Source organism: Aethalodelphis obliquidens, unplaced genomic scaffold (genome assembly GCF_003676395.1).
Source record: "Aethalodelphis obliquidens isolate GAN/ISIS:26980383/991018 unplaced genomic scaffold, ASM367639v1 scaffold90, whole genome shotgun sequence".
Classification (NCBI taxonomy): domain Eukaryota; kingdom Metazoa; phylum Chordata; class Mammalia; order Artiodactyla; family Delphinidae; genus Aethalodelphis; species Aethalodelphis obliquidens.
In genome coordinates this window covers 683,160-705,440 of record NW_020838034.1, presented here as the reverse complement: position 1 = coordinate 705,440, position 22,281 = coordinate 683,160, and the positions used below count along the sequence as shown (strand labels likewise).

The 22,281-nt window shown below is 56.6% G+C and overlaps 2 protein-coding genes and 1 long non-coding RNA gene across 17 annotated transcripts in view; 2 read left to right on the top strand and 1 right to left on the bottom strand.

Annotated features, from left to right (window-relative positions):
* The first annotated feature begins 858 nt into the window (after positions 1-858).
* Positions 859-16,728, top strand: DENND4B (DENN domain containing 4B). Of its 10 annotated transcripts, none has more exons than XM_027094907.1 (29): positions 1,132-1,245; positions 3,144-3,484; positions 4,076-4,328; positions 4,583-4,652; positions 4,852-5,021; positions 5,094-5,338; positions 5,773-5,839; positions 5,936-5,994; positions 6,162-6,306; positions 6,581-6,756; positions 6,912-7,012; positions 7,766-7,981; positions 8,523-8,668; positions 8,969-9,108; positions 9,201-9,327; positions 9,717-9,923; positions 10,257-10,385; positions 11,436-11,625; positions 11,862-12,029; positions 12,290-12,681; positions 12,842-12,964; positions 13,166-13,335; positions 13,417-13,558; positions 13,771-14,007; positions 14,541-14,658; positions 14,750-14,915; positions 15,004-15,068; positions 15,169-15,352; positions 16,445-16,728. In XM_027094907.1, exons 2-28 carry the CDS (start codon positions 3,168-3,170, stop codon positions 15,312-15,314), a joined length of 4,485 nt encoding a protein of 1,494 aa, XP_026950708.1. In that variant the 5' UTR covers positions 1,132-1,245; positions 3,144-3,167; the 3' UTR covers positions 15,315-15,352; positions 16,445-16,728. The 10 variants fall into 10 exon arrangements, with proteins under 10 accessions (XP_026950710.1, XP_026950708.1, XP_026950709.1 ...); XM_027094903.1 differs by lacking the exon at positions 16,445-16,728 and adding an exon at positions 2,245-2,393 and having other exon boundaries at positions 1,139-1,245; positions 15,169-16,111; XM_027094904.1 differs by lacking the exons at positions 1,132-1,245; positions 16,445-16,728 and adding exons at positions 1,424-1,710; positions 2,245-2,393 and having other exon boundaries at positions 15,169-16,111.
* On the bottom strand, positions 16,578-20,583 carry LOC113613864 (uncharacterized). 4 transcript variants are annotated; one of them, XR_003430397.1, is made up of 4 exons: positions 20,120-20,248; positions 17,219-17,923; positions 16,825-16,953; positions 16,578-16,693 (listed from the first exon to the last, which is right to left on the bottom strand). It is a non-coding gene; the product is annotated as an uncharacterized LOC113613864 (long non-coding RNA). The 4 variants fall into 4 exon arrangements; XR_003430396.1 differs by having other exon boundaries at positions 17,734-17,923; positions 20,120-20,226; XR_003430398.1 differs by lacking the exon at positions 20,120-20,248 and adding an exon at positions 20,427-20,583 and having other exon boundaries at positions 16,825-17,923.
* Positions 20,271-22,281, top strand: part of GATAD2B (GATA zinc finger domain containing 2B) — an 83,967-nt gene continuing 81,956 nt past the window's right edge. The window contains exon 1 of one of the 3 annotated variants that reach the window (XM_027094918.1): positions 20,271-20,509. The gene's annotated coding sequence lies outside the window, so the exon portion shown is untranslated. The remainder of the gene's footprint in view (positions 20,510-22,281) is intronic. The other 2 variants (XM_027094919.1, XM_027094917.1) reach the window with 2 other exon arrangements.

Genomic DNA, 22,281 nt, shown 5'->3' with positions numbered 1-22,281 from the left:
AGGGCCTGGCAGTGAGTCAGGAGATGAAGAGGTGACTGCTGGCTGAGCTCTCGGCTCTGGATTTTTCTGGTAGAATGATCCCAGTTTTCCCGGGTAGCTGGCCTCAGTGCTAAGGCTCCTAAGGAGAGAGGATTTAAAAACTACTGACGCCAGGTAGGTCTCAGGTTGGCTCCCTCTTCTTTATGGCCCTTTAAGCCCAGAGGACCTGGAAGTTAGCAGTGATACCTGGCCAGCCTCTGACCCCATGCTCCTAGGTCTCATTCCTGCCCCCTCACAATGCATGAATTCACTTCACCCTCCCCACTCTTCTCCACTCATTCATTCAGATGCTTGAGTGCTAACCTGTTCTGAAGAGGTTTCCTCTCTCTGGCTTGGGTTGCTAGCCCTCTGACCAACTGAGCTTCTGCCCTCTATTCTCTCCCCCCATGCAGCACAGAAGAGTAGTGCCCTTTCTCCATTACCCCCACCTCTTCTGCTCTCCCACACCCTACAGTCCTGGCCTTTCTTCCTCTTTCCAAAACTTGTCATTTTCAGAAAAGAGAACTCGGAGCTTCTGGCTTAGGCTGGAAGGGAATGCGGTGTGCCCTAAACCTGGAAGTAGGGGCAGCCACCTGGGTCTCCGCAAACTAGGCTTTCAGGGCCTTCACCCAGGCAGGAAAGCCACGTCTGAGTAGGACCGAGGGTGGGACGGGAGCGCGCCCCAGACTTCAGGGGTCAGTGTCCTGCGGCAATTGTTGGTTGGTGAGAAGCCGCCTGGGTGCAAGGGGCCCTCCCAGCCGCCAGGTGTCGCGCTGCAGGCGGTCGGGCGCTGGGCAGGCGCTGCCAGGGTCACGGCCGCCGGCCCGGGAGGTTGGGGGTTGGGGGGAGCCGCGGCGCCCGCGGTCCGGGAGGGGGGAGGGGGGGTGGGGGGAGCAGAGAAAGCGGGGCGCGCGGAGGAGCACCCGGCCTCCAGCGCAGCAGGAGCCGGAAGGGCCGTGCGGCGCGAGCGAGCGGCGCGGCAGCACAGTCCCCGCGTGGCGCAGCGCAGCGGGGACGCTGGGATCGCCCGGATCTCCCTTCACGGCGCCCCGCGCCCCGGCGCCCTCGGCCGCTTCTTCTTCCTTCACGTCGCCCCGGCGGGAGCGGCGCCCGAGTCGGGTGCGACATGTCCGGGGCCGGGTAGCCGCGTCGCCCGCCGGCCAGCCAACCCGCCTTCCGAGCCACCCGCCCGCGGGCCGGCCGGCGGGGGAGTCGCGGGGCAGGCAGGTAGGGGCTGGACCGGGCGGGGCGGCGGGCGGGGAAGGAAGGGAGGGAGCGCCGGCGGGGCGGGGGCTCTCCCCCAGCTGTTCTCCGGCGCTGCACATCTGGTTCCGGTTCCTCTCTCCTGGGGAAGTGAAAGTGGAGGGGAGGGCGCAGCCCGGAGTTAGCTAGCAGTGCCCTGGCGCCCTGCACCCCTCCTGCGCCCGCGGGTCCTAGAGCTCGAGCACCCCTCCCTCCGCTCGGGTCACGCGGCGGCCGGCGCTGCTGCCGTCACGTCTCCGGCCGCCTGCGCGCCCGCTCCTCTCTGCCCTCCTGCTCCTTCCTCACCCTCCTCCCGCTCGGCGCGCCCTCTGCCCCAACGCGAACTTCCCGCCGCCCGGCTTGTGGGCGTTGCGACCCGGAGTGGCGCCCCTGCCCCTTGCGTTCCCCAGGGAGAAAGGGCTGCCTTCTGCAGGACTCTTCCCTGGCTCGGTGAGGAGAGGCCCGGGTGCGGAGGTCCTGCCGATGGGGGCCACTCGCTCTTCTGCTGGTCTCAACCTCATGGCTCCCGCCTGCTGCCTTGGGCATAGGGCATAGGGCATAGGGCTCCCTCCCATTCGCCAGCACGGGACGAGGCATGGGGCTGTGTCCCAGAGCTAAATCAGGAGGCTGACGCTAACTCCTGGCCTCACCTCGCAGATGTAGAGACTAAATTAAGCTGGAGTTGGTGTGTGTATGTGTGTGAGGCCAGAGGCCAGGTTAAGGAGAGCCAGCTTGGCTACTGAGCTTCCTTTGCCCCCTCTTCTCTTGGCAAGGGTGGGAGGTTAGGTAGGATTGTACATCCTGGATCCAGGCTGAGCCTCCTCTGCCTTGCTCCGGGTCCTTTAGTCTAAGGTTCCAACTTGGAATGATGCTGTGTTGGCACCTTCAACGGTACCCCCCCCCCCAGCACACGCGCGCACACACACACTCACACACCCATAGGCTGGCTTCCGCTGAGCTGCAGCTTCCCCTCCACTGTTTCAGGAAGTCACCTCCCTTCCCCTCTGAAGCGGCCCCCACGCCTTCGGTCCTCAGCTGCAAGCCACCCACCAAGCTCTTTCCCAGCTTCTGCACCCTGGGGCACCCCGGGACCCTTGGGGCTCCTACTCCCTGGGGTTGGGCCATGAAGGCAGGTGAGAAGAGTTACTGAAGACCCGTTGTGGGCCTGTTTCTGTCTCTGGGCTCCATGGAGGAGGGCTTGGGGATTTCTGGGACTGTCTCCCACTCTGCTTTGGACTTAACTGGGGATACCTAAGGATCCTGGAGGTTGGAGGGCAGTGGTTTTTTTGTCAGATAGTGGAGCTAAGTTAGGAAAAAAGGACACTTGAGTCTGGCAAAAAGACGCTTAAAGTTTGGGTTTTGTGGAGTCCTCACAAAAACCTAGAAGTGGGCTCTTTAAGAACATTAGCTGGCTCATGAGGTTCTTAGATTGTCAACTAGAGTAGGAAGGCCAGAAACCCATAAAAAGACTGTAGTTGGCATGATGTCATGGCCAGAAGGAATGATGTCATTGCAGGCCATTACAGAAAAGACTGTGATCTCTGTTATGTTAGGGAGTGAAGTGGGGTGGAGTCTTTAAAAAGGACACAGAAACTATGATGTCAGAGCCCAGGTTAGCTGTGTGCGGTGGAGTGGAGTTTGGGTTCTTTGGGAAGAGGGCTGGTACCACCAAGAGGGAGGGTCCTGGTCTCTTTAAGGAGCTGTGGTGGGCTGTGAGGGCCTGGTGATGTCACAGGCGGGAGAGTTTAGGATTGGCTGACCACTGATCCTGCTTTTCCTTGAAAGGACTAGGAAGAGGAGGGAAGCAAGAGGGGGGAACTCCCTGGTTGCCATGGCAACACCAGCCTTCCTTGCTTCATCTCTCCCCCACTTGACCATTCCAGATGCAGTGAGTGAGGGGGGGGGCCATGGCGGAGGAGCGGCCCCCCCGGCTGGTGGATTACTTCGTGATAGCTGGGCTTGCAGGGAACGGAGCGCCCATCCCTGAGGAAACGTGGGTTCCTGAACCCAGTGGGCCCCTTCGCCCTCCCCGGCCAGCTGAGCCCATCACAGATGTGGCAGTCATCGCTAGGGCCCTGGGCGAGGAGGTGCCCCAGGGCTACACATGCATCCAGGCTTCTGCCGGGGGCCACCCCTTGGAACTCAGTGCTGGGCTCCTGGGTGGAACTCAACCAGTCATCTGCTACCGGAGGGGGCGTGACAGGCCCCCCCTCGTTGAGCTGGGGTGTGTGCACCTACCCATGCTGGCACCAAGGGTGGCTGGGAGGAGAACTGGGGTGAGGCAGGGAGAGGTAGGGGTATGGGATGAGGGATGTGCAATGGGAATGGGAAGGGAGTGGGCTACAGGCCAGGGAGAAGGGCCTGAAGTTGTGCGTACTTAGTTCTCACACAGATTTGGGTGCATATACTAGTGCTGCTACTTGCTAGCTATGTGACCTTAGGCAGGTTAGCCTTTTCCCTCATCTGTAAATTGGGGAAAATAATACCTCCTTATAGCGTGGTTGAGAAGATTAAGTGAGATAATCCATATAAGGGACTTAGCACAGAGTCAATAAATGGTAGCTTTTATTCTTAGTATTTATTAATGAGCTTGAGAACCATGGAAGGTTTGAGGAGTTGTTACTGATCAAGAAGTAGAGCCAAGGGCAGAAGAGGGGCACAGGATTTTGGAGGGCAGAGTTCAGCAAGAAGTGGGCCCTGGTGTTGGGGTTTGACTAGGCTGAGTAGGTAGGACTAGGTAGGCAGATCTAGCAGGACTGGGGTCTTGCTCCTCTGTATTGGACTTTTGACATCTCTTTCTGTTCTCTGTGCCAAGGGTGTTGTATGAGGGGAAGGAACGTCCCAAGCCTGGCTTCCAAGTGCTAGCTACGACACCCTACAGCCACTCAGCCAACCTGGCCCCTCCAGGCCCTGGGCACCCCCGCACCTACCTCACTTACCGGCGGGCAGCAGAGGGGGCAGGGTTGCATGCCCTGGGCATCACTGACCTCTGCCTGGTGCTGCCCAGCAAGGGCGAGGGCACGCCTCATACTTACTGCCGATTGCCCCGCAACCTCAACCCTGGCATGGTGAGTGGGGCCCCGAGCCAGAAGCTGAGACCTGCCCCATCTCTGTGTGACGGTGTGGACCCTGGGCACAAAGGGTATCCTAGGACCAAGGCGTCTAATGGCGGGGCGGGGCCCAGAGGCGTGACTCTCGTCTTGGGGGACTGGGATTAGTGGGAGTTATAAAGACAAAGACCACGTGGGGGTGGTGGAGAAAATGAACCCCAGAAACCTTTGTTAGCTGTGTGTCTGCTTGTCTCTTGCCATTTCTGGGGCAGTGGGGCCCAGCAGTGTACCTGTGCTACAAGGTGGGCCTGGCCAAGGCCAACACGCTGGTGTATGAGGCAGGTGAGTAGCCCCTCTGTCTCTCCAACCCCTTGACCCTCTGTGTCCCTCTGCCCTGGTGCCTCTTGGCTGGTACCTTCAGTGTCCACAGAACTCACTTCCCCTTTGCCGCTTGGCCCGTCTCTGGGATCCCCTGCTTCCTTCCCCTGGAGTCTGATTGACCCTACTCCTTTTGGGTACCCCCACTCTGCCGGGGGTGCAGAGCTGCTGGGCCGCTACCCAGAGGAGGACAATGAGGCGTTCCCGCTGCCCGAGTCAGTGCCCGTCTTCTGCCTGCCCATGGGGGCCACTATCGAGTGCTGGCCTGCCCAGACCAAGTACCCCGTGCCCGTCTTCTCCACCTTTGTGCTCACGGGTGCAGCTGGTGATAAGGTGGGTGTGCAGAGTGTGGTCAGGGGTCCGGGCTCCACAGGGCCCGCCTGACTGCCCCTCTGCCCCTGCCAGGTGTACGGTGCTGCCTTGCAGTTCTACGAGGCATTCCCGAGGACCAGGCTCTCGGAGCGGCAAGCGCGGGCCCTGGGCCTGCTGAGCGCCGTGGAGCGGGGCCGGGCACTGGGGGGCCGAGCTGTGCGCAGCCGCCGTGCCATCGCTGTGCTGTCCCGCTGGCCTGCCTTCCCTGCCTTCCGCGCCTTCCTCACCTTCCTCTACCGCTACTCCGTCTCAGGCCCCCACCGCCTGCCCCTGGAAGCGTGAGCACGAGACTTCCCCGGCACTGGGAAGGGTTATGAGGGGATCTCGGGAGGCCAGGAGAGATGGATGAGATTAGGCTGGAGCTGGGGGTGGGGGGACCTGGGTGGGCGGAGGAGTGGGGATGGGGCTGTAGTGTGTGGCTGGAGAGTTGGTCCACTGCAAAAGTGCCCCGGCTGAGGGGCTGAGTGGGGCCTGAAATCCAGGCTACACTTGCTAGCTAAGTCCTGGCCAGGGGCTGTGCAGGCCCAGAGGGAATCTCTTTTCTGATTTGCATAAATGCTGTACATAATGGAGGCTCTGATGGCTGACACCATTCTCGAGGTGGATCTCAGGGAGGAGTAAGGTTCTTGTGGACAGGTGAAGGAGAAGAGCAAATGTGGCTGAATGAAGTAGACTGGGAGTCTGCCTCTGACTGGACCCCTCTCTCCCCCAGGCACATCTCCCACTTCATTCACAATGTCCCCTTCCCTTCCCCACAGAGACCCCGCATCCTGGTGCAGGTGAGAGCTGAGGCTGAGGCTGGGGCTGGATGGGAGGAGGAGAACTGCCAGGGGCTAGTCTTCACCATCCTGACTTGTGGCTCTTCTGTCTCCCAGATGTCTCCCTATGACAACCTGCTCCTCTGCCAGCCTGTATCCTCACCCCTGCCCCTCAGGTATGTGCCCAGGTTGGGGGGGCTTTGATGACCAAGGACATGGTAGGTGCCAGGCAGATGGGCACAGGTGTTGAGGTCTATGCAGGCTGGGCCCAGGTGGTGTCTGTGCCCAGTGACTAGGGAAAGGCCTCCTGCTGACTCTTCCCCCACCTTGGCATTGCCCGCAGTGGTGCCAGCTTCCTGCAGCTGCTGCAGAGCCTGGGCCCAGAGCTGGCTATCACGCTGCTGCTGGCTGTGCTCACGGAGCACAAACTGCTAGTCCACTCACTGCGGCCGGACCTGCTCACCAGCGTCTGCGAAGCCCTCGTCTCTGTGAGTGCTACCCTGCCCAGACTGCCTTGCCTAGAGTGTTCCTTCTGGTGCCCCGGTCCCTACCTAGATTCTCCTTACTTTTCTTTTCTTGGGGAGGGTTCCTCAGCCTTTTACCCTTGGGCACGACCTACAGGACATACAGCTTCCGTCAGGAGCTCTTCTTTGGAGCCCAACTCCCACAGCTTCTCTCAACAGGCACCACCCCCAGGGCCAAGGCCCCCTCTCCTGCTGCCCCTACGCCCTGCTCACTGGTGCTTACTCCCTGATGCTTTAGATGATCTTCCCGCTGCACTGGCAGTGCCCCTACATTCCGCTGTGCCCGCTAGTGCTGGCAGACGTGCTGAGCGCCCCCGTGCCCTTCATCGTGGGTATCCACTCCAGTTACTTCGATCTGCATGACCCGCCTATGGATGTCATCTGTGTTGATCTTGATACCAACACACTCTTCCAGTAAGAGGGCTGGGTCTTGTCCAGGGGGTTTCGAGGTGGGGGGCAGGAGAGGGCTGGTGTATGCAGTGTACCTGCTCAAAAGGAGCCTCAGGCAAAACGTGGAGGAGGCTGGCGAGGAGCCCCATCACCCTTCCTTCCTTCTGTTTATCTCACAGCACTGAGGAAAAGAAGCCCCTCTCCCCTCGGATCCTGCCCCGCAGACCCTACAAGGTTCTGCTGACTACACTGACAAACCTATACCAGCAGCTGGATCAGAGTGAGGAGCGTGGGTGGCGGTGGGAGGCTGGAAACTGTCATTGACCTTGAACCTCCAGTTTGGGGAGGCCTGTGGGGAGCTGACCTTACCTGAGGAGGTTAGAGGAGTTAGGCTTTCATTTGGTGGAAGTGAGAGGAATTCAAATTCCAGTTTAAGCAAGACGGAAGCGAATGTCACGTTAATATTCCTGAATATGTCAGGGAGGTTGAGCTTGTCATTGGGGAGGCTTGAAACTGTTACCTGAAAGTAACTTTTTTTTTTGTAAATTCTTTTTTTTTTTTTAATGAATTAACTTATTTATTTTTGGCTGCATCGGGTCTTCATTGCTGCGTGCGGGCTTTTTTCTAGTTGTGGCGAGCGGAGGCTACTCTTTGTTGCGGTGCATGGGCTTCTCATTGCGGTGGCTTCTCTTGTTGTGGAGCACGGGCTCTAGGCATGTGGGCTTCAGTAGTTGTGGCTCGCGGGCTCTAGAGCGCAGGCTCAGTAGTTGTGGCGCACAGGCTTAGTTGCTCCGTGGCATGTGGGATCTTCCCGGACCAGGGCTCGAACCCGTGTCCCCTGCATTGGCAGGTGGATTCTTAACCACTGCACCCCCAGGGAAGTCCCTGAAGGTAACTTTTTAGTTACTATTGGTACCAGGTCTGTTAGGACCTGCCGGTGGTGGGGTAGCAACAGTGACTTCTGTGTGAAGGGCAGGGTTGAGGCAAGCCCTACGGGTGCTGGCCCTGATTCTCAGGCTGCCCTGGTCCCCAGCATATACTGGACCCGAGGAGGAGGCCTCCCTGGAATTCCTGCTGACAGACTATGAGGCAGTGTGCGGCCGCCGGGCCCAGCTGGAGCGCGAGGTCCAGGGAGCCTTCCTCCGCTTCATGGCCTGCCTGCTCAAGGGCTACCGGGACTTCCTACGCCCGCTCACCCAGGCCCCCTCTGAGGGGTCTCGTGATGTCGACAACCTCTTCTTCCTGCAGGGTAAAGGGGCCCTGTCTCTGCTTGGGGCGGGGGTCACGGGAGGGGTGGCCAGGGGCTGGGCTCCATGGGGAAGCCCGGGGGGACGAGGAATCACACAGTTTCTTGTTCCTTCACTCAGCACACGTTTTTGTGGGCACCAGCTTTGAGCTGTATGCTCTTCTGGGCTTGGAGAGGGGATAAGGGTACAAAGATGAACCAGCTGTGGCCCTGCCCTCTGGGAAGCCTTGGGCTTGGTGGGGACACAGTGACGCCTGTGGTGAGCCGCCCCCATGGGCGAAACTCTCTTCCCTTGGAGACTCCCCAGTCTGAGGTCCTAGGTGCCAACAGATAAAAGGGAGGGATTCCGTGGGACTGTGGTGCTGGGGTAGCTGAGCTGCTCGGCTTGGCGTGTGGTGTAGTGGTGCCAGAGGGGCCAAAGAGGGGATGACTTTGATGGCCTTGGACGCCAAGTTGGCAGGGAGCCGAGAAAAGGGTTCGGAAGGGGGTGCCTGTGGTAGGGACCCCTGGTAACCTTCCTCTCTGCCCCATTCTCATCTGTCAGGCTTCCTCAAATCCCGAGAACGCTCCAGCCACAAGCTGTACTCCCAGCTGCTGCACACACAGATGTTCTCGCAGTTCATTGAGGAATGTTCTTTTGGCTCTGCTCGGCATGCTGCCCTGGAATTCTTTGACTCTTGTGTTGACAAGGTATTGGGCATTATCCCTTCTCTTCATGCCCTTTGCCCTCTGCTCTCCTCTTGGCAGTCTCTGTTATCCCAGGTATCAACACTCTACATCTCATCTGTGGCAGGGATGGTGCCCCTGGAGTTATACAGGGCACAGCCTATGCAGCATATGTGACCGGCCTCATAGATGTACTGTCTTCCCATTCCTCACTCCATCCCCCAGCTCTGTCTCCAGGGCCTTGGTGGAATCTGGACCCACTACCTCCTTCCCTGTGGCTATGCTTTCCTGCGAGATGCTCATTCTCTTACCATCCTGCTCCAGGTCCACCCAGAGCAGGAGAAGCCGGAGCCAACACCCTTGGTGGAGCTGGAGGAGCTGTCAGGAAGTGAGCTCACTGTCTTTATCACACCTCCCGAGGAGCCGCCGGCGCCAGAGGGCAGTGAATCTACCCCCCAGTACTGGTGAGAGCCTCTTGTCCCCTCACTTGTTGTGAGGCCCCATGGGCTGACTTAGTGCCGACTGCTCCTGATGTTGCCTCTCTCTGCCCCTCCAGCTACGATGGGTTCCCCGAACTACGGGCTGAGCTGTTTGAGTCTCCTCAAGAGCAACCCGGGGCTCTGCCTGTGCCAGGTCCATCCCGTAGTGCCCCCAGCAGTCCTGCCCCTCGCCGTACCAAACAGGTAACCCGCAGGTGGGCCCCCCAGAGGCATCTGGCTCAGGCCAAGGGCTGCTGCTTCAGTTTCTTCATCTGTAAAATAGGTATAATAGTATTTACCCCATAAGGTTGTTGGAAGGTTTCAGTTATGTCTGGCACATGAAATATTAGCTATTGTTACCACTGTCATCATCCTCATCTTCATTTTCTGAGCACTCTGGGAAACCAGGGCACCTGCCCGAGCTCAAGCTAGGCATCTCTGCTTGGGGATCCTGGGCTGTGTGTGCAGCATCTCTCCCGCCTTGTCAGTACACAGACCCTTCCTCAGGGAGGGTGCTGTTTCTCCCACACTATTTTAAGACCTGCCCTGCCCTGGCATTGTACTCACCCAGGTGTGTCCCCTGCCCTACCTAGGAGATGAAGATCGCACAGCGGATGGCACAGAAGTCAGCAGCTGTGCCTGAGCTCTGGGCCCGGTGCCTGCTGGGCCACTGCTATGGGCTGTGGTTCCTGTGTCTGCCTGCCTACGTGCGGTCGGCGCCCTCCAGGGTGCGGGCACTGCAAACGGCTTACCAGGTGCTGCGCCAGATGGAGAGCCGCAAGGTGGTGCTGCCCGACGAGGTGGGCACCTGCGCCCAGTCCCAGGGGCTTGTGCAGGCATGGGAGCTGTGAGAGGGAAACTTGGTGACCGTGGAAAGCAGATGGGGAGCACGGGCACAAGTTGAGAGCTCCATCACATTCACTGAATTAATGAGCATGTTCAGGGTGTAGCAGTAGAGACTGCAGGGTGGCAGGGTCAGCAGGAAGGGTAGGTGGCTCTGAGGCAAGCCCAGGAGCTGCCAGGGGCCAGTGAAGTCTGTGAGAATTGGGGAGGCTGGAGAAGGGTGCTTGCTGAGACTTGAGGATTTGGGTTGGGAGTGAGTCCGCTCTCATCCTGCACGTCTCCTGGCCCAGGTGTGTTACCGGGTGTTGATGCAGCTCTGCTCACACTATGGGCAGCCCGTGTTGTCCGTGCGGGTCATGCTGGACATGCGGCGGGCAGGCATCGTGCCCAACACCATCACCTACGGCTACTATAACAAGGTACCTAATTTGGAGTGAGGGGGGATGGCAGCCTGTGCCGGGTAGGTGTGTGGGAAGGATGCTGCTCCCTGACACCTGCCGCTCTCCCCTCTCCTTGGAGATTGGGACCATACAACCCAACAAGGTCCTGTCACCATTGTCACCCATTGTGCTCCTCTAGTGCCTTAGCACCTACAGACGGTTTTCTCATACTTGGCCGCTTTGATCTTCACCCACAATACCCCTGACAAGGAGGTTGGGCGAGTACTGCTACCTCCCGATGATAGCTAATAGTGGGAGCCAATATGCCAGGCCCTGTTCCAAATACATTTTCCACATCAAATCATTTTTTTTTTTTTTTCTTTTTGTGGTACGCGGGCCTCTCACTGTCACGGCCTCTCTTGTTGCGGAGCACAGCTCCAGACGCACAGGCTCAGTGGCCATGGCTCAGGGGCCCAGCCGCTCCACAGCATGTGGGATCTTCCCAGACCGGGGCACGAACCCGTGTCCCCTGCATCGGCAGGCGGACTCTCAACCACTGCGCCACCAGGGAAGCCCACATCAAATCATTTTATCTTTACCACAGCCCCATGAAGTGGAATGATTATTGTCCCCATCTTACAGATGAGGCCATGAGGTTGCAGGGGCTTAGTAACTTATCCGAGGTACCACAGTGAGTAAGTTAGGGAGTTAGGAGATGCACACAGGCACGCCGATGTTTCCTGAATTCAGGCCCTTAACCATGATACTAACCTACATTTCCTGTTTTTTAGATGAGGAAACTAATGACCCAAAAAATGAACCGATTTCTTCAAAGCCCATAGTTTATAAACAGCAGAGTCTGGATCCAGGTTGTCTCCACTGCTTCTGGCTTCCTCTAGAACCCCTCAGGGTGGCAGCTGCCAACTGTCTCTTCTGGGCTCTTGCTCCCGGCTGAGCCATTGGCAGGACAGTCCTAGGCAGGATGTCTGGAAGAGAAGGTGGTCCCTGGGGCTCCAGGTCAGGCAGTTGGCGTCAGGCTGAGGCCAGGGTATGGAAGTAGGCCATCTTCACGGGCACTGTGCTTGGCAGGCCGTGCTGGAAGGCAAGTGGCCGTCTGGTACACCGGGTGGGCGCCTGCGCTGGGCCAAGCTCCGGAACGTGGTCCTGGGGGCTGCTCAGTTCCGCCAGCCCTTGAGAGAACGGCGGCAGCGGTGGCAGCGTCAGAAGCAGGAGGAGGAGGCAGAGACGGCAGCACAAGAGGCAGGCGGCTCCCAGACAGGTGGGTAGGGGCTGGTGACACAGGCAGGGGGATAGGCGTGGAGAGCTAGGGCTGGCCTAGTGGCTGGCACTGGGCGTTCTCAGAGTGGATAAACTATACTTGGCTGGTAACAAAAGAGATGAAGTTCTGCCTGGGAGGAGCCCCATAAATCCAGGTCCACTTAAGGAGCTCTGTTTCGGAACTGGGGGCTGGGTTTCTAGCTGGCTGCCTTTCAATCCCCTCTCTATCTTTTACAGAGCCCTATCTGGAGCACCCCTCCCCTACCCGCCCCCTTCAGCGCCAGACTACCTGGGCTGGGCGAAGCCTGAGGGACCCTGCCTCGCCTGCGGGGCGCCTGGTGAAGAGTGGCAGCCTGGGGAGTGCCCGAGGGGCACAGCCCACTGTGGAGGCTGCCGTGGCCCACAGTGAGTGCCCTCGTCCCACACCCCAACCCTCAGCCCCGTCAGCTTCCCTGACCACTTGCCAGTGAAAGCGGGGAAGGCCAGAGCCAGGAGGGACGGGTGGTGCTTTGTGGTGGGCACTGTAGGCACTGAGGGAATCTTGCCTGGACTGTCACCATGGTGGGGGCTGTGGTGCCAGAGTCTGTACAGCCAGGAATTGTGTTTACTCAGTTCCTGGAGGAGGGACTGGCCTCCATCTTCCCTGATTCTTTTCTGCCCTGTAGTGATAGAGGCCTTGGGGGTGCTGGAACCCCGGGGATCACCTGTGCCCTGGCACGATGGAAGCCTCTCAGACCTGAGCCTGACCGGGGAGGAGCCGGCACCTGGAGGCAGCCCAGGGGACGCAGGCTCAGCCCTGAGTACCCAGTCCACTGAAACCCTGCAAGGGCCAAGTGGGCGGGTGCCCAAGGCTGGCTGGCATCAGGATGAGGCCAGCACCCCCCGAAGAGGGCTGGGTGCCCGCCTCCAACAGCTGCTCACTCCTTCCCGCCGCTCCCCTGCCTCTCGTGTTCCTCCGCCTGAGCTGCCCCCTGACCTGCCTCCCCCAGCCCGCCGCAGCCCCATGGACAGCCTTCTGCGCCCACGGGAGCGCCCTGGATCCACTGCATCCGAGGTAGCCAGTGAGGGGAGGGTCCAGACACTTTAGCACCGGGAGGCCTGGGGAGGAGCTGCTAACCAGGAGTGCGCAGAGAGGGCCTTGAGGGGTGGCTGAAGCCAGCATCCTGGGTGAAGAGGAGCATGGGTGTGGCTAACTATGCTTTCTCATGTAATGGCAGAGCTCAGCCTCTCTGGGCAGTGAGTGGGACCTCTCAGAATCTTCTCTCAGCAGCGTGAGCCTTCGCCATTCCTCAGAGCGCCTCAGTGACACCCCTGGATCCTTGCAGCCACCTTCCCTGGAAGTGAGGATAATCCCTCCCACGCAGATGTGCTTGAACACACACATACACCACACCCATTCACTCTGTCAAAGGCAGGGGTTGGGGAGGAGGTGGGAGGAGCCTGGGCTGGGATGTGAAGATGAGAGGGGCTGGGGAAGGAGCACGGGCTCCAGAGCCTAGAGGCCAAAAGGGGCCTGCTTCCTGGGGTCTCCTTGCCTGCAGATCCTGCTGTCTAGCTGCTCCTTGTGCCGCGCCTGTGATTCCCTGGTGTATGATGAGGAGATCATGGCTGGCTGGGCACCTGATGACTCCAACCTCAACACAACCTGTCCCTTCTGCACCTGCCCCTTTGTGCCCCTACTCAGTGTCCAGACCTTTGATTCCCGACCAAGGTGCCCAAAGCAGGGCGAGTGCTGTGGGTGGGGCAGGGAGGTGGAGGTCCGAGGGCTGACCCTCCTGCTATCTCGCTGCAGTGCCCCCAGCCCCAAGCCTGCCTCTGCTGGTGCCAGTGGCAGCAAAGATGCTCCTGTCCCTGGGGGCCCAGGCCCTGTGCTCAGTGACCGCAGGCTCTGCCTTGCCCTGGATGAGCCCCAGCTCTGCAACGGACACGTGGGGGTAAGGGCTGGGCCAAAGGGGCACAAGCAGTGTGTGTGTGTGTGTGTGTGTGTTGCCCTGTGGGTGGCCCCAGTGGTGCTGGGGAGAGGTAGGCATTGAGGGCAAGGGACGTCCCAGAAGCTGTTGGACATGGTGGCCCAGTGGGAATTGTGGCTCTGAGGATGGGACCGTGGTACATGCCCTCCATTGCCCTCCCACTTTGTGCCTGACAGGGTACCTCCCGGCGTGTCGAGAGTGGGGCATGGGCGTATCTGAGCCCCCTGGTGCTGCGTAAGGAACTGGAGTCGCTGGTAGAGAATGAGGGCAGTGAGGTACTGGCGTTGCCTGAGCTGCCTGCTGCTCACCCCATCATCTTCTGGAACCTTCTGTGGTATTTCCAGCGGCTACGCCTGCCCAGTATTCTGCCATGCCTGGTGCTGGCCTCCTGTGATGGCCCCCCACCTCCCCAGGTCAGTTCCCTGATATGGTCCCTGCTTCCTCATCTCCCAGCTCTGTTTCTCAGTCCTCTGTGTCTTCAGTGCTATAGAAAGAGCACAGGCTTTGGAGTTGGTTGTACCTGGTTTGACTCCCGGCCCTTTCACTTCACTACTCTGAGCTACAATTTCTCATCTGTAAAATGGCATAAGTGCCGCCCCCCCACCCCCACAGACAGGGCTGTTGTTAAGGCACCTAGTGTAGTGCCTGGTACCCAGACAATAATTTGTTAATGTTCATCTATTTATTGCTCTATTCACTGCACCAATATTTATTGAGCACCTTTTAGGTTCCAGGCAGAGTTTTAGGCACTAGGGATGTAGCAGATTACAAAACAGAGTCCTTGCTCTCAATAGAGCTTGCATTCCCACGGGGAACAAGAGTTCCTTTCTCTCTTCTCTTTGGCTATGTCCTGTAATGTTCCTGTCTCTTGGAATAACGCCTGTCCATTTCCTGTCCCCTGCCTCCCACCCCATGAGCCTCTCTCCTTTATCTTGGCTCCCCGCAGGCCCCATCTCCTTGGATAATGCCTGATCCAGCATCTGTGCAGGTGCGGCTGCTGTGGGATGTCCTGACCCCTGACCCCAACAGCTGCCCACCTCTCTATGTGCTCTGGAGGGTCCACAGTAAGTCTGGTATTTGGCCTAGGATGGGAAGGGGAAGGTCCCAGACTTAGAGGGCTCAATAATCCTGGCTACCTTCTTTTTTTTCACCCAGGCCAGATCCCCCAGCGGGTGGTATGGCCTGGCCCAGTACCTGCATCCCTTAGTCTAGCATTGCTGGAGTCCGTGCTGCGCCATGTCGGTCTCAATGAGGTGCACAAGGCTATAGGGCTCCTGCTGGAAACTCTAGGGCCCCCTCCCACTGGCCTGCACCTGCAGAGGTATCGTGTTCCTATCTGAGAGGTCCCTGGTCTGTCCTGGGCTCCATACCCCCTTTATCTCACTTATACCCTTTTGCCTCCACTCCAGGGGCATCTACCGTGAGATCTTATTCCTGACATTGGCTGCTCTGGGCAAGGACCACGTGGACATAGGTGAGGGAGCAGGCAGGGGGCTGAGGAGTTTAGGGATCTGGGGCCAGGTGTGGAAGCTTGGAATCCTAATATACTGACCTACCTCCACCCTCTTTCCTAGTGGCCTTTGACAAGAAGTACAAGTCCGCCTTTAACAAGCTGGCCAGCAGCACGGGCAAGGAGGAACTGAGGCAGCGGCGGGCACAGATGCCCACCCCAAAGGCCATTGACTGCCGAAAATATTTTGGAGCACCTCTGGAATGCTAGGGACCCTTAAGCTTCCTTCTCCAGCCTGGGCTGAGGAGGTGAGGGAGAATGGATTCTAGAGATAACCTGCTTCCCTGTTGCTTTCATAGAGGAGTTGGGAATAGGCTGGGAAGCATGCCGAGCCGTAGGCTCTGAATGGGGGCAGCAGGAAGAGGGACCCACTGTTACCAAAAGTCACAATTCCCCTATCTCCAACCTGCCCTCTGTGCTCATGTTGATGTTGGAGGAGGCCTGGGGGGAGCTGGCACATCTCTGTTCCGCCTCATCCTATACCAGGAACTCCTCTCCAGGGTACCCACAGATCTGCACTGCCCTGGTCATTTTATAAGTTTTTGTTTTAAAAAACAACTAGAAAGATACACAGCTACTGAGCCTTTGCCCTGAATGGGAGGGAGGGATGTCATTCCCCACCAATGATGGTCCCGCTTCCCTAGAGTTGCCGAAGGAGCCCAAGGCTCTCCATGCTTTTCTACCTTAGTGTTTGTATTTTATTTTAAGTTATTTATTCTGGAGCCACAGCCCCCTTGCTTATGAGGTTCTTATGGACAGTGAGAAAGAGAAGGGAAATGGGCCCACGTGGTCCAGTGGTTTGTAGCTCCTTGAAAGTTAGGAGGTGGGAGCTAGAGGAGTCCCAGCCTCCCCTTAGGAAAAACTGGTGCCCCTCTGGTCCTGATCCTTTCTGTCCACTCCACCTTGGGGAATGCTTCACCCACCCAGGGCCCTGACTGTGCAATAAGGATTGTTCCTTGCGAAGTTTTGTTGGATGTAATATAGTAAAAGCTGCTTCTGTCTTTTTCCTTCTGCCTCCTGTTCTCTGAGTCTGGGATAATGGTGGGGGATACCTCACTTTTTCTCCTGGCTACACATCCTCCTTTCCACCTTTGCATCCCTTGCTGCCTTCAGGCACGCACTGCTTTCCCTGACCAGGTCTGGTTCTGGTCCCTTGGGGCACAGGGAGTTCTTGGAGCAGGAGAGGGGTGAATCCGGTGCTGGCTATGGTGGTGCCAGTCTGTGTGGTACTTCCGGCCCTCCCACACAATCACCCCCTTGTCCCTCATCTGTACCCCAAACAAAGACTCCATTCTCTGGGGGCCCTGAGCTCATCTCTGCCTTCTTTCCTCTCCCCACAGCTTCCCCCTCCCAACTTCTCCAGTACCTCCACAGGGCAGCTCTCACGCATCCTGGGAGCCCTGGATCTCATTCTAGGCCTCCTTAGTTGCTCTAGTTGAAGGCAGTACTCTTCCAACCAGGGACTCAACCTGGGGACAGCACCAGGAAGACAGGGTCAAGGATTAAGGGGCTCACTGCGTGTGGGCGCCAGGCATCCAGGCATCATTTTTCTAATCCTTTTGGTCCACTCGGAGTTCTCCCTTTCTTTCCTATATAATGAAATAAACACAGGAAACACTCCTAACAGAGCTGCAAAATCAATTACCAAAGGGAATTAGCCAACAAAACAGAAATATCTTGGGGAAGGAGGGCAGGAGTGTCAATGGAGGAAATAACTTACATGAGCCTCTAGCGCAAATTCCTGGGGGTGGATATCGGTGGATGAAGAGAGCCATACCACTTCTGAATTCTGGGACCTTCAAGCCAGAGGATGCGTCCCCATCCTAACTTGAGCAGTGTCCTAAAGGAGCTGCAAAGGAGGGGCTTAGGAAATGCCATCTGTTTTTGCCAGGGACTAGGAGATGCCTTCTTCAGAGGGGAACCCTCATGTCACCCCAGGTTCTGATCAGACCTCACTCCCTAGAGTCAAACTTTCCCTGTATCATCCCCAACAACCTTCTGCAAAGTTGAGTGACTTCCTTCCTGAAAACATAAGTTTCTGTTGAGTGTAGCATGCCCAGCTGTGCACTGAACCATGTGGAATTATAGAGCGAATTTTGGGGCTCAGTCCCTACCTTAATAGAGCATACAGTCTTCCTGGTCTAGAATGCCCCAATGATGACTCTGCCTCCCAGCTTATGCTGCTCATTTTTCAACAGGCCTGTAGTCAGATGGGTGGAACTACAGAATTCTTTAACCGCGAGAGTACCTGCAGATTCCAATAGCAAAGTACTCACCACAGCATCTGACATCTCTGTCCTGTGGCTTAGGGAACTGTATGAGGGGCAGGATAAGTCCAAATTACCTGGCCCCATTTCTTTTCCCTGACTTTAGAGTGTGTAGGTTCAAGTATGACAAATTTTAGTTAAATCTTGTCTCTGGCACTTACTAATTTTATTACATCAGACAAGTTACTTAACTGCTGTGCCTCAGTTTTTCCTCATCTGCAAATTGGGGAGGTTGTTCAAAGATTAATTATATAATTTACATAAAGTGCTAAACACACTCAATAAATGTTAGCCACAAAAAGAAAACGAACAGAGCCTGCATAGGGCAAAGTCACGTCCACTACACCAGTGGCCTTGCTTACCTGTCTGTCTTGGAGCTTGATCACTCCAGATTGAAAGTTCCCCCTCCACGGCCTGATTTTAATTTTGCTGAAAGGCATTTTCTCAGGCCTCACTAGTATCTTCCTCAGGCTAGTATCTTCCACCACTGTGTTTCTCATATCCTTGCAGCCCTTGAAGAATGGCCCTTCAGACAGCAGAGAGTGCCCTGGACTGATAATGGACAAAGCAGCAGGTTAGGGAAAGAGGGCTGTACCTTCCATGAGGGCAGTGACTTTGTCCCATTTCCTGTATATCCCCAGCACATAGAAGAGTATCTAGTCACATAATAGGTCTTCTATCGTGTGTGAAATAACCGAGCCAGTGAAGGAATTAAAATGACATAATTTTCAGTGTGGTAAAAGACAGGTACTACAGGTAGAATACCAATCGAAGCTGAATTTTGAACTAAGAGGGTGAAATTGTTGGAAAAGTCAGGAAAATTCTCATAATAATGTTTACTGAGTACTTACTATGTGCTTAGCACTATCCTGAGCTTTTTAAAAAAAAAATATTTGTTTGCACCAGGTCTTAGTTGCAGCAGGCGGGCTCCTTAGTTGCAGCACATGGGCTCCTTAGTTGCGACTCGTGGGCTCCTTAGTTGTGGCATGCAAACTCTTAGTTGCAGCATGCACGTGGGATATAGTTCCCTGACCAGGGATCGAACCCAGGCCCCCTGCATTGGGAGCATGAGGTCTTACCCTGCGCCACCAGGGAAGTACCCCTCTGAACATCTAAAATGTATATTTTATAATCCTCACCATTACCCTATGAACTAGGTACTCATCAAGCATTCCCATTTTAAAGATAGGGAAAGTAGGGCATAGAAACTAGAGGTTAAGTAACTTGCACCCAAATCACACAACTGGTAAGAGATCCAAACCCAGACAGTTGGACTCCAGAGACCATGTTCTTGGAAAGAGAAGGTGTTTTATCCACTTTAGAACTGGGGCATGCCTCTGCATGTGTGTGTGTTCAGGGGCCCACCTGTATTTTTGTGGACATGTCCTTCATTAGTTTCATTTCTATTGCACAGCATGACTTCTAAATGATTCGAAAAAACACATTCTAGTGCTTCTGGAACCAGTTATTTCTGGGTTCAAACCACTGCTTAGTCACTAATTAGCTGTCTGACCTTTTCAAGTTCCTTAGCCTCTCTGAACCTTTTTTTTTTTTTTGCGGTACTCGGGCCTCTCACTAACGTGGCCTCTCCCGTTGCGGAGCACAGGCTCCGGACGCGCAGGCTCATTGGCCATGGCCCACGGGCCCAGCCGCTCCGCGGCATGTGGGATCCTCCCGGACCGGGGCACAAACCCGTGTCCCCTGCATCGGCAGGCGGACTCCCAACCACTGCGCCACCAGGGAAGCCCCTGAACCTGTTTCTTGATCTACCTGGATTCAAATTTCAGCTCTGCCACTTACCATGTGTAACTTTGGGCAAGTCATTTGATTTGTACCTCATTTTCCTCATCTGTAAAATGGGGATAACAGCATCTACCCCACAGAGTTATGAGGAATAAATAAAATAACCCACGCATAGCTCTTAAAAGAATAAATAAGGATGCATATATAGCACAGTGCCTCAGTCTCTTTTCCCAAAACGTTAGCTATTATTATTCCTTCAACACACTGACTCTGATACTTGGTCCCTATTCTCAGATGCTCAAGAACAATACTTGTGGTAAGTGCTCGAGAAACGCTGAGAGTTTAGGTGGGCCTAACTGCTTTTGCGAAGTAGGGAGGCTAGCAGGAGTTGGGCCTTGAGTGGAGTCGGTGGAGTGGGAAGCTGTTTCCCTCACTGTGAACCTGACCAGACCAAGAGATCCCGAGAGGAGCTGCGAGGGCTCTGCACGGCGTAATTTCTCAGCAATTTGGCTAGCTGCCTTTTTTCCTCCTGTCGTGGTTCAGTCACGACAGGACCATGCTGGGATACAATGAAGACCAGGAAGCTCAAGGCCTTTGGCAGATGGAGACAGGCCACGCCCCAAATAGACTGCAAGGCCTGAGCGCCTCAAGCTACTTCTATCGTGAAATTTCTGGATTCTGTCGGGATGAAACACCATCCAACACAGAGCCCAGCGCCGTTCGCCAGTCTCCATCTTTAGAATTGGAAGAATGAGACCAGGCCAAAGGGGAATCCCGGTTTTGGGATACTGGGGTACGGCGGCTGCCTGGGGACCAAAACGTCTCTAAGGTAAAGTTGCAGCCTGAAGCGATTTTTTGACCCCCGACACTTAATGGGCTGCTGAAGACCCGGATGTGTCTGGGACTGGCCGAGGTACCCATTAACGCGCCCCCGCTAGACCATCCCCCTCCTCCGTTTACGATTGGGTCTTAGGTACGCCAATCATCACTTCTCCAGCCACTCACTCTTCAAGGGTGGGGTGTAGCCCCGGCATCCTGTCTCCTATTGGTGTGGCCGAGAAGAGGAGGGCGGGGAGGCCGGCTCAGGTCGCCCAATGGGCGTCGTGGCGTGTGGGGAAGGCGGAGTCGAGGCGCTTGGCAGCTGCCCAATCAGCGTCCTTGTTTGTGTGGTGCCGCCGCCGCCGGTGCAGCCGCCGCCGCCGCCGCTGCCCCCGTCTGTACCGCAGTGTCTGCTCCGCCCGCCCGCCCGGGTCCGGCCCGCCCCCCACTCCCACCCCCGCCCCCGGTCCCGTCAGCGGGGTCCGGAACCTACTGTGCCGTAGCCTCTTCCTTTTTCGACGCCGCCGCCGCCGCCTGGGGAGGCGAGCTAGCCGGGAGTTACACCGCCACCGCCAGGTGAGGAGCTTTGGCCTAGGCCAGCCTGGCCGCCCGCCCGCCCGGGGGCGGTGAGGAGCGAGGAAGGGAGGGAGGCTGGGAGGAGGCGGTGGTGGCGGAGGTGGGGGAAGGGAAAGGTGGAGGGGCGGGGGGAGGGGAAGCGCCCGCGAGCCGACGCCCGCCCGCGCGCCCCCGCCTTGCGTCCCCCTCCCCCCACCCCGGCACCGCGCGCCCCCGCCTCGCGCTCCCCCTTCACCTCATCCCCTCCCCCCGCTCCGCGCGCGCGCCCCGGTCTTTCACTTCGGCCTCGCGCGCCCCCAGCTCGTGTCCCTTCATTTCTTCTCCTTTTACTCTTTCTCCCCTCCCTCGCGCCCCGTTTCCCCCGCCTTCCCCGCTTTCACTCACTGCCTCAGGCCCGCCATGCTCCCCTCCTTCCTCTCTAGCGCGCCCCCCCTTAACTCTCTCCACCCCCAGTGGTGCCCTCAGGGTGCGGGGGCCGCTCCCTGCTCTCAGTCTTGTGTTTGCTGGCGGTTGGGACAAATGGGGGATCCTTAAGGGTGAAGGAAGCACGGGATGATTACCTTTCTTAAGGCGAAGGGATCTGGAACGCAGAACCTTACTCCTTTATTTCATCGTCCACCGTTCCCTCGTCCTCCCTTAGAAGGGAATTGTCTAAGCCTGTGTGGGTACTTGTCTTCTGTAGGGACTAAACTACCCCTTTCTTCAGCCGGGCTTCTGGGACCCACTGGATCTGTATCCCAGCTCAGTGCCTGAGGGTCGATGGAACTAGAACTTACCTTTTACTAAACCAAATCCGGACTTAGAGTACTTTTTGCCTCCCTGCTGTAAGGAGCTAGCCACTCCTATGAGTTCAGAGCTTTCGGTGCCATTCGCCGGCCCAGGCACTTTTCCCCTTCATAAAGGTATGGTAGCCTCCTTGGATTCTTCCCTAGCATCAACTTCCCTCCACACACAAGGTGTTAGTTCATAGGGCTGGCCCTGAAGTGGAGATGGAGGCATTGATGGTGGGTGGGTGGCATGTGGATGCTAACTGAGCTAGCTATCAGCCTTTTCTGCTGCTGTCATCTGGAGAATCAGGTAGCCTTCCGAGAACCAGTTTTCTCATTTCTAATAAATGATTATTTAGAGGGCTTTTGTGTGCGTGTGAAGAGAGCAGGGAGATGCTTAACGTAGTGTGTTTCAGCAAAGGAAAAGAGTAGTGCTTTCAGGCCAGACTGAAAGAGATTTGAACTTGCAGCAGCTGGAGTAAAAGCCGGTTTAACAGATCTGTGTTGGGAGAAGAGCTGATGCTTTTGAGTTTTTAAAACATTTTTCTCTCAAAATTATTTTTAAAAAAGACAGTGCATGCATGTGATACAAAGTGAAAAGAAGTCTCTCTCTCTCTCACCTGTGTTCTCCAGCCATCCAGTCCCCATCCCAGTACAGATGACTTCTGGTTGTTTTCTTGCAGCAGCGGGCTGTCTATATGTTGTTGTCTGTATGTTGGAGATTATCCTATTTGGGAGTTTAGTGCTAACTTTACTGCTCCTTCTTTGATACACTGATTTAAACTCTTCCTTGAGATAACCATTTGGATTCATATTTTTGGTGTTGGAGCAGTCTCGGTAGGGTATTGTCCTGTAGTAGCATTTCTGTTGGTGCTTGGTTGGGAAAGAGGCTACTGCTGGAGCTGGTAAAGGTGGTGCTTTGGACAGGCTCAATATATTTTGAGCAAAGGCCCACACCTGTTGGAAATGGTGCTGCCTTTTTGTGACTGATATTCAGTCTCTGAC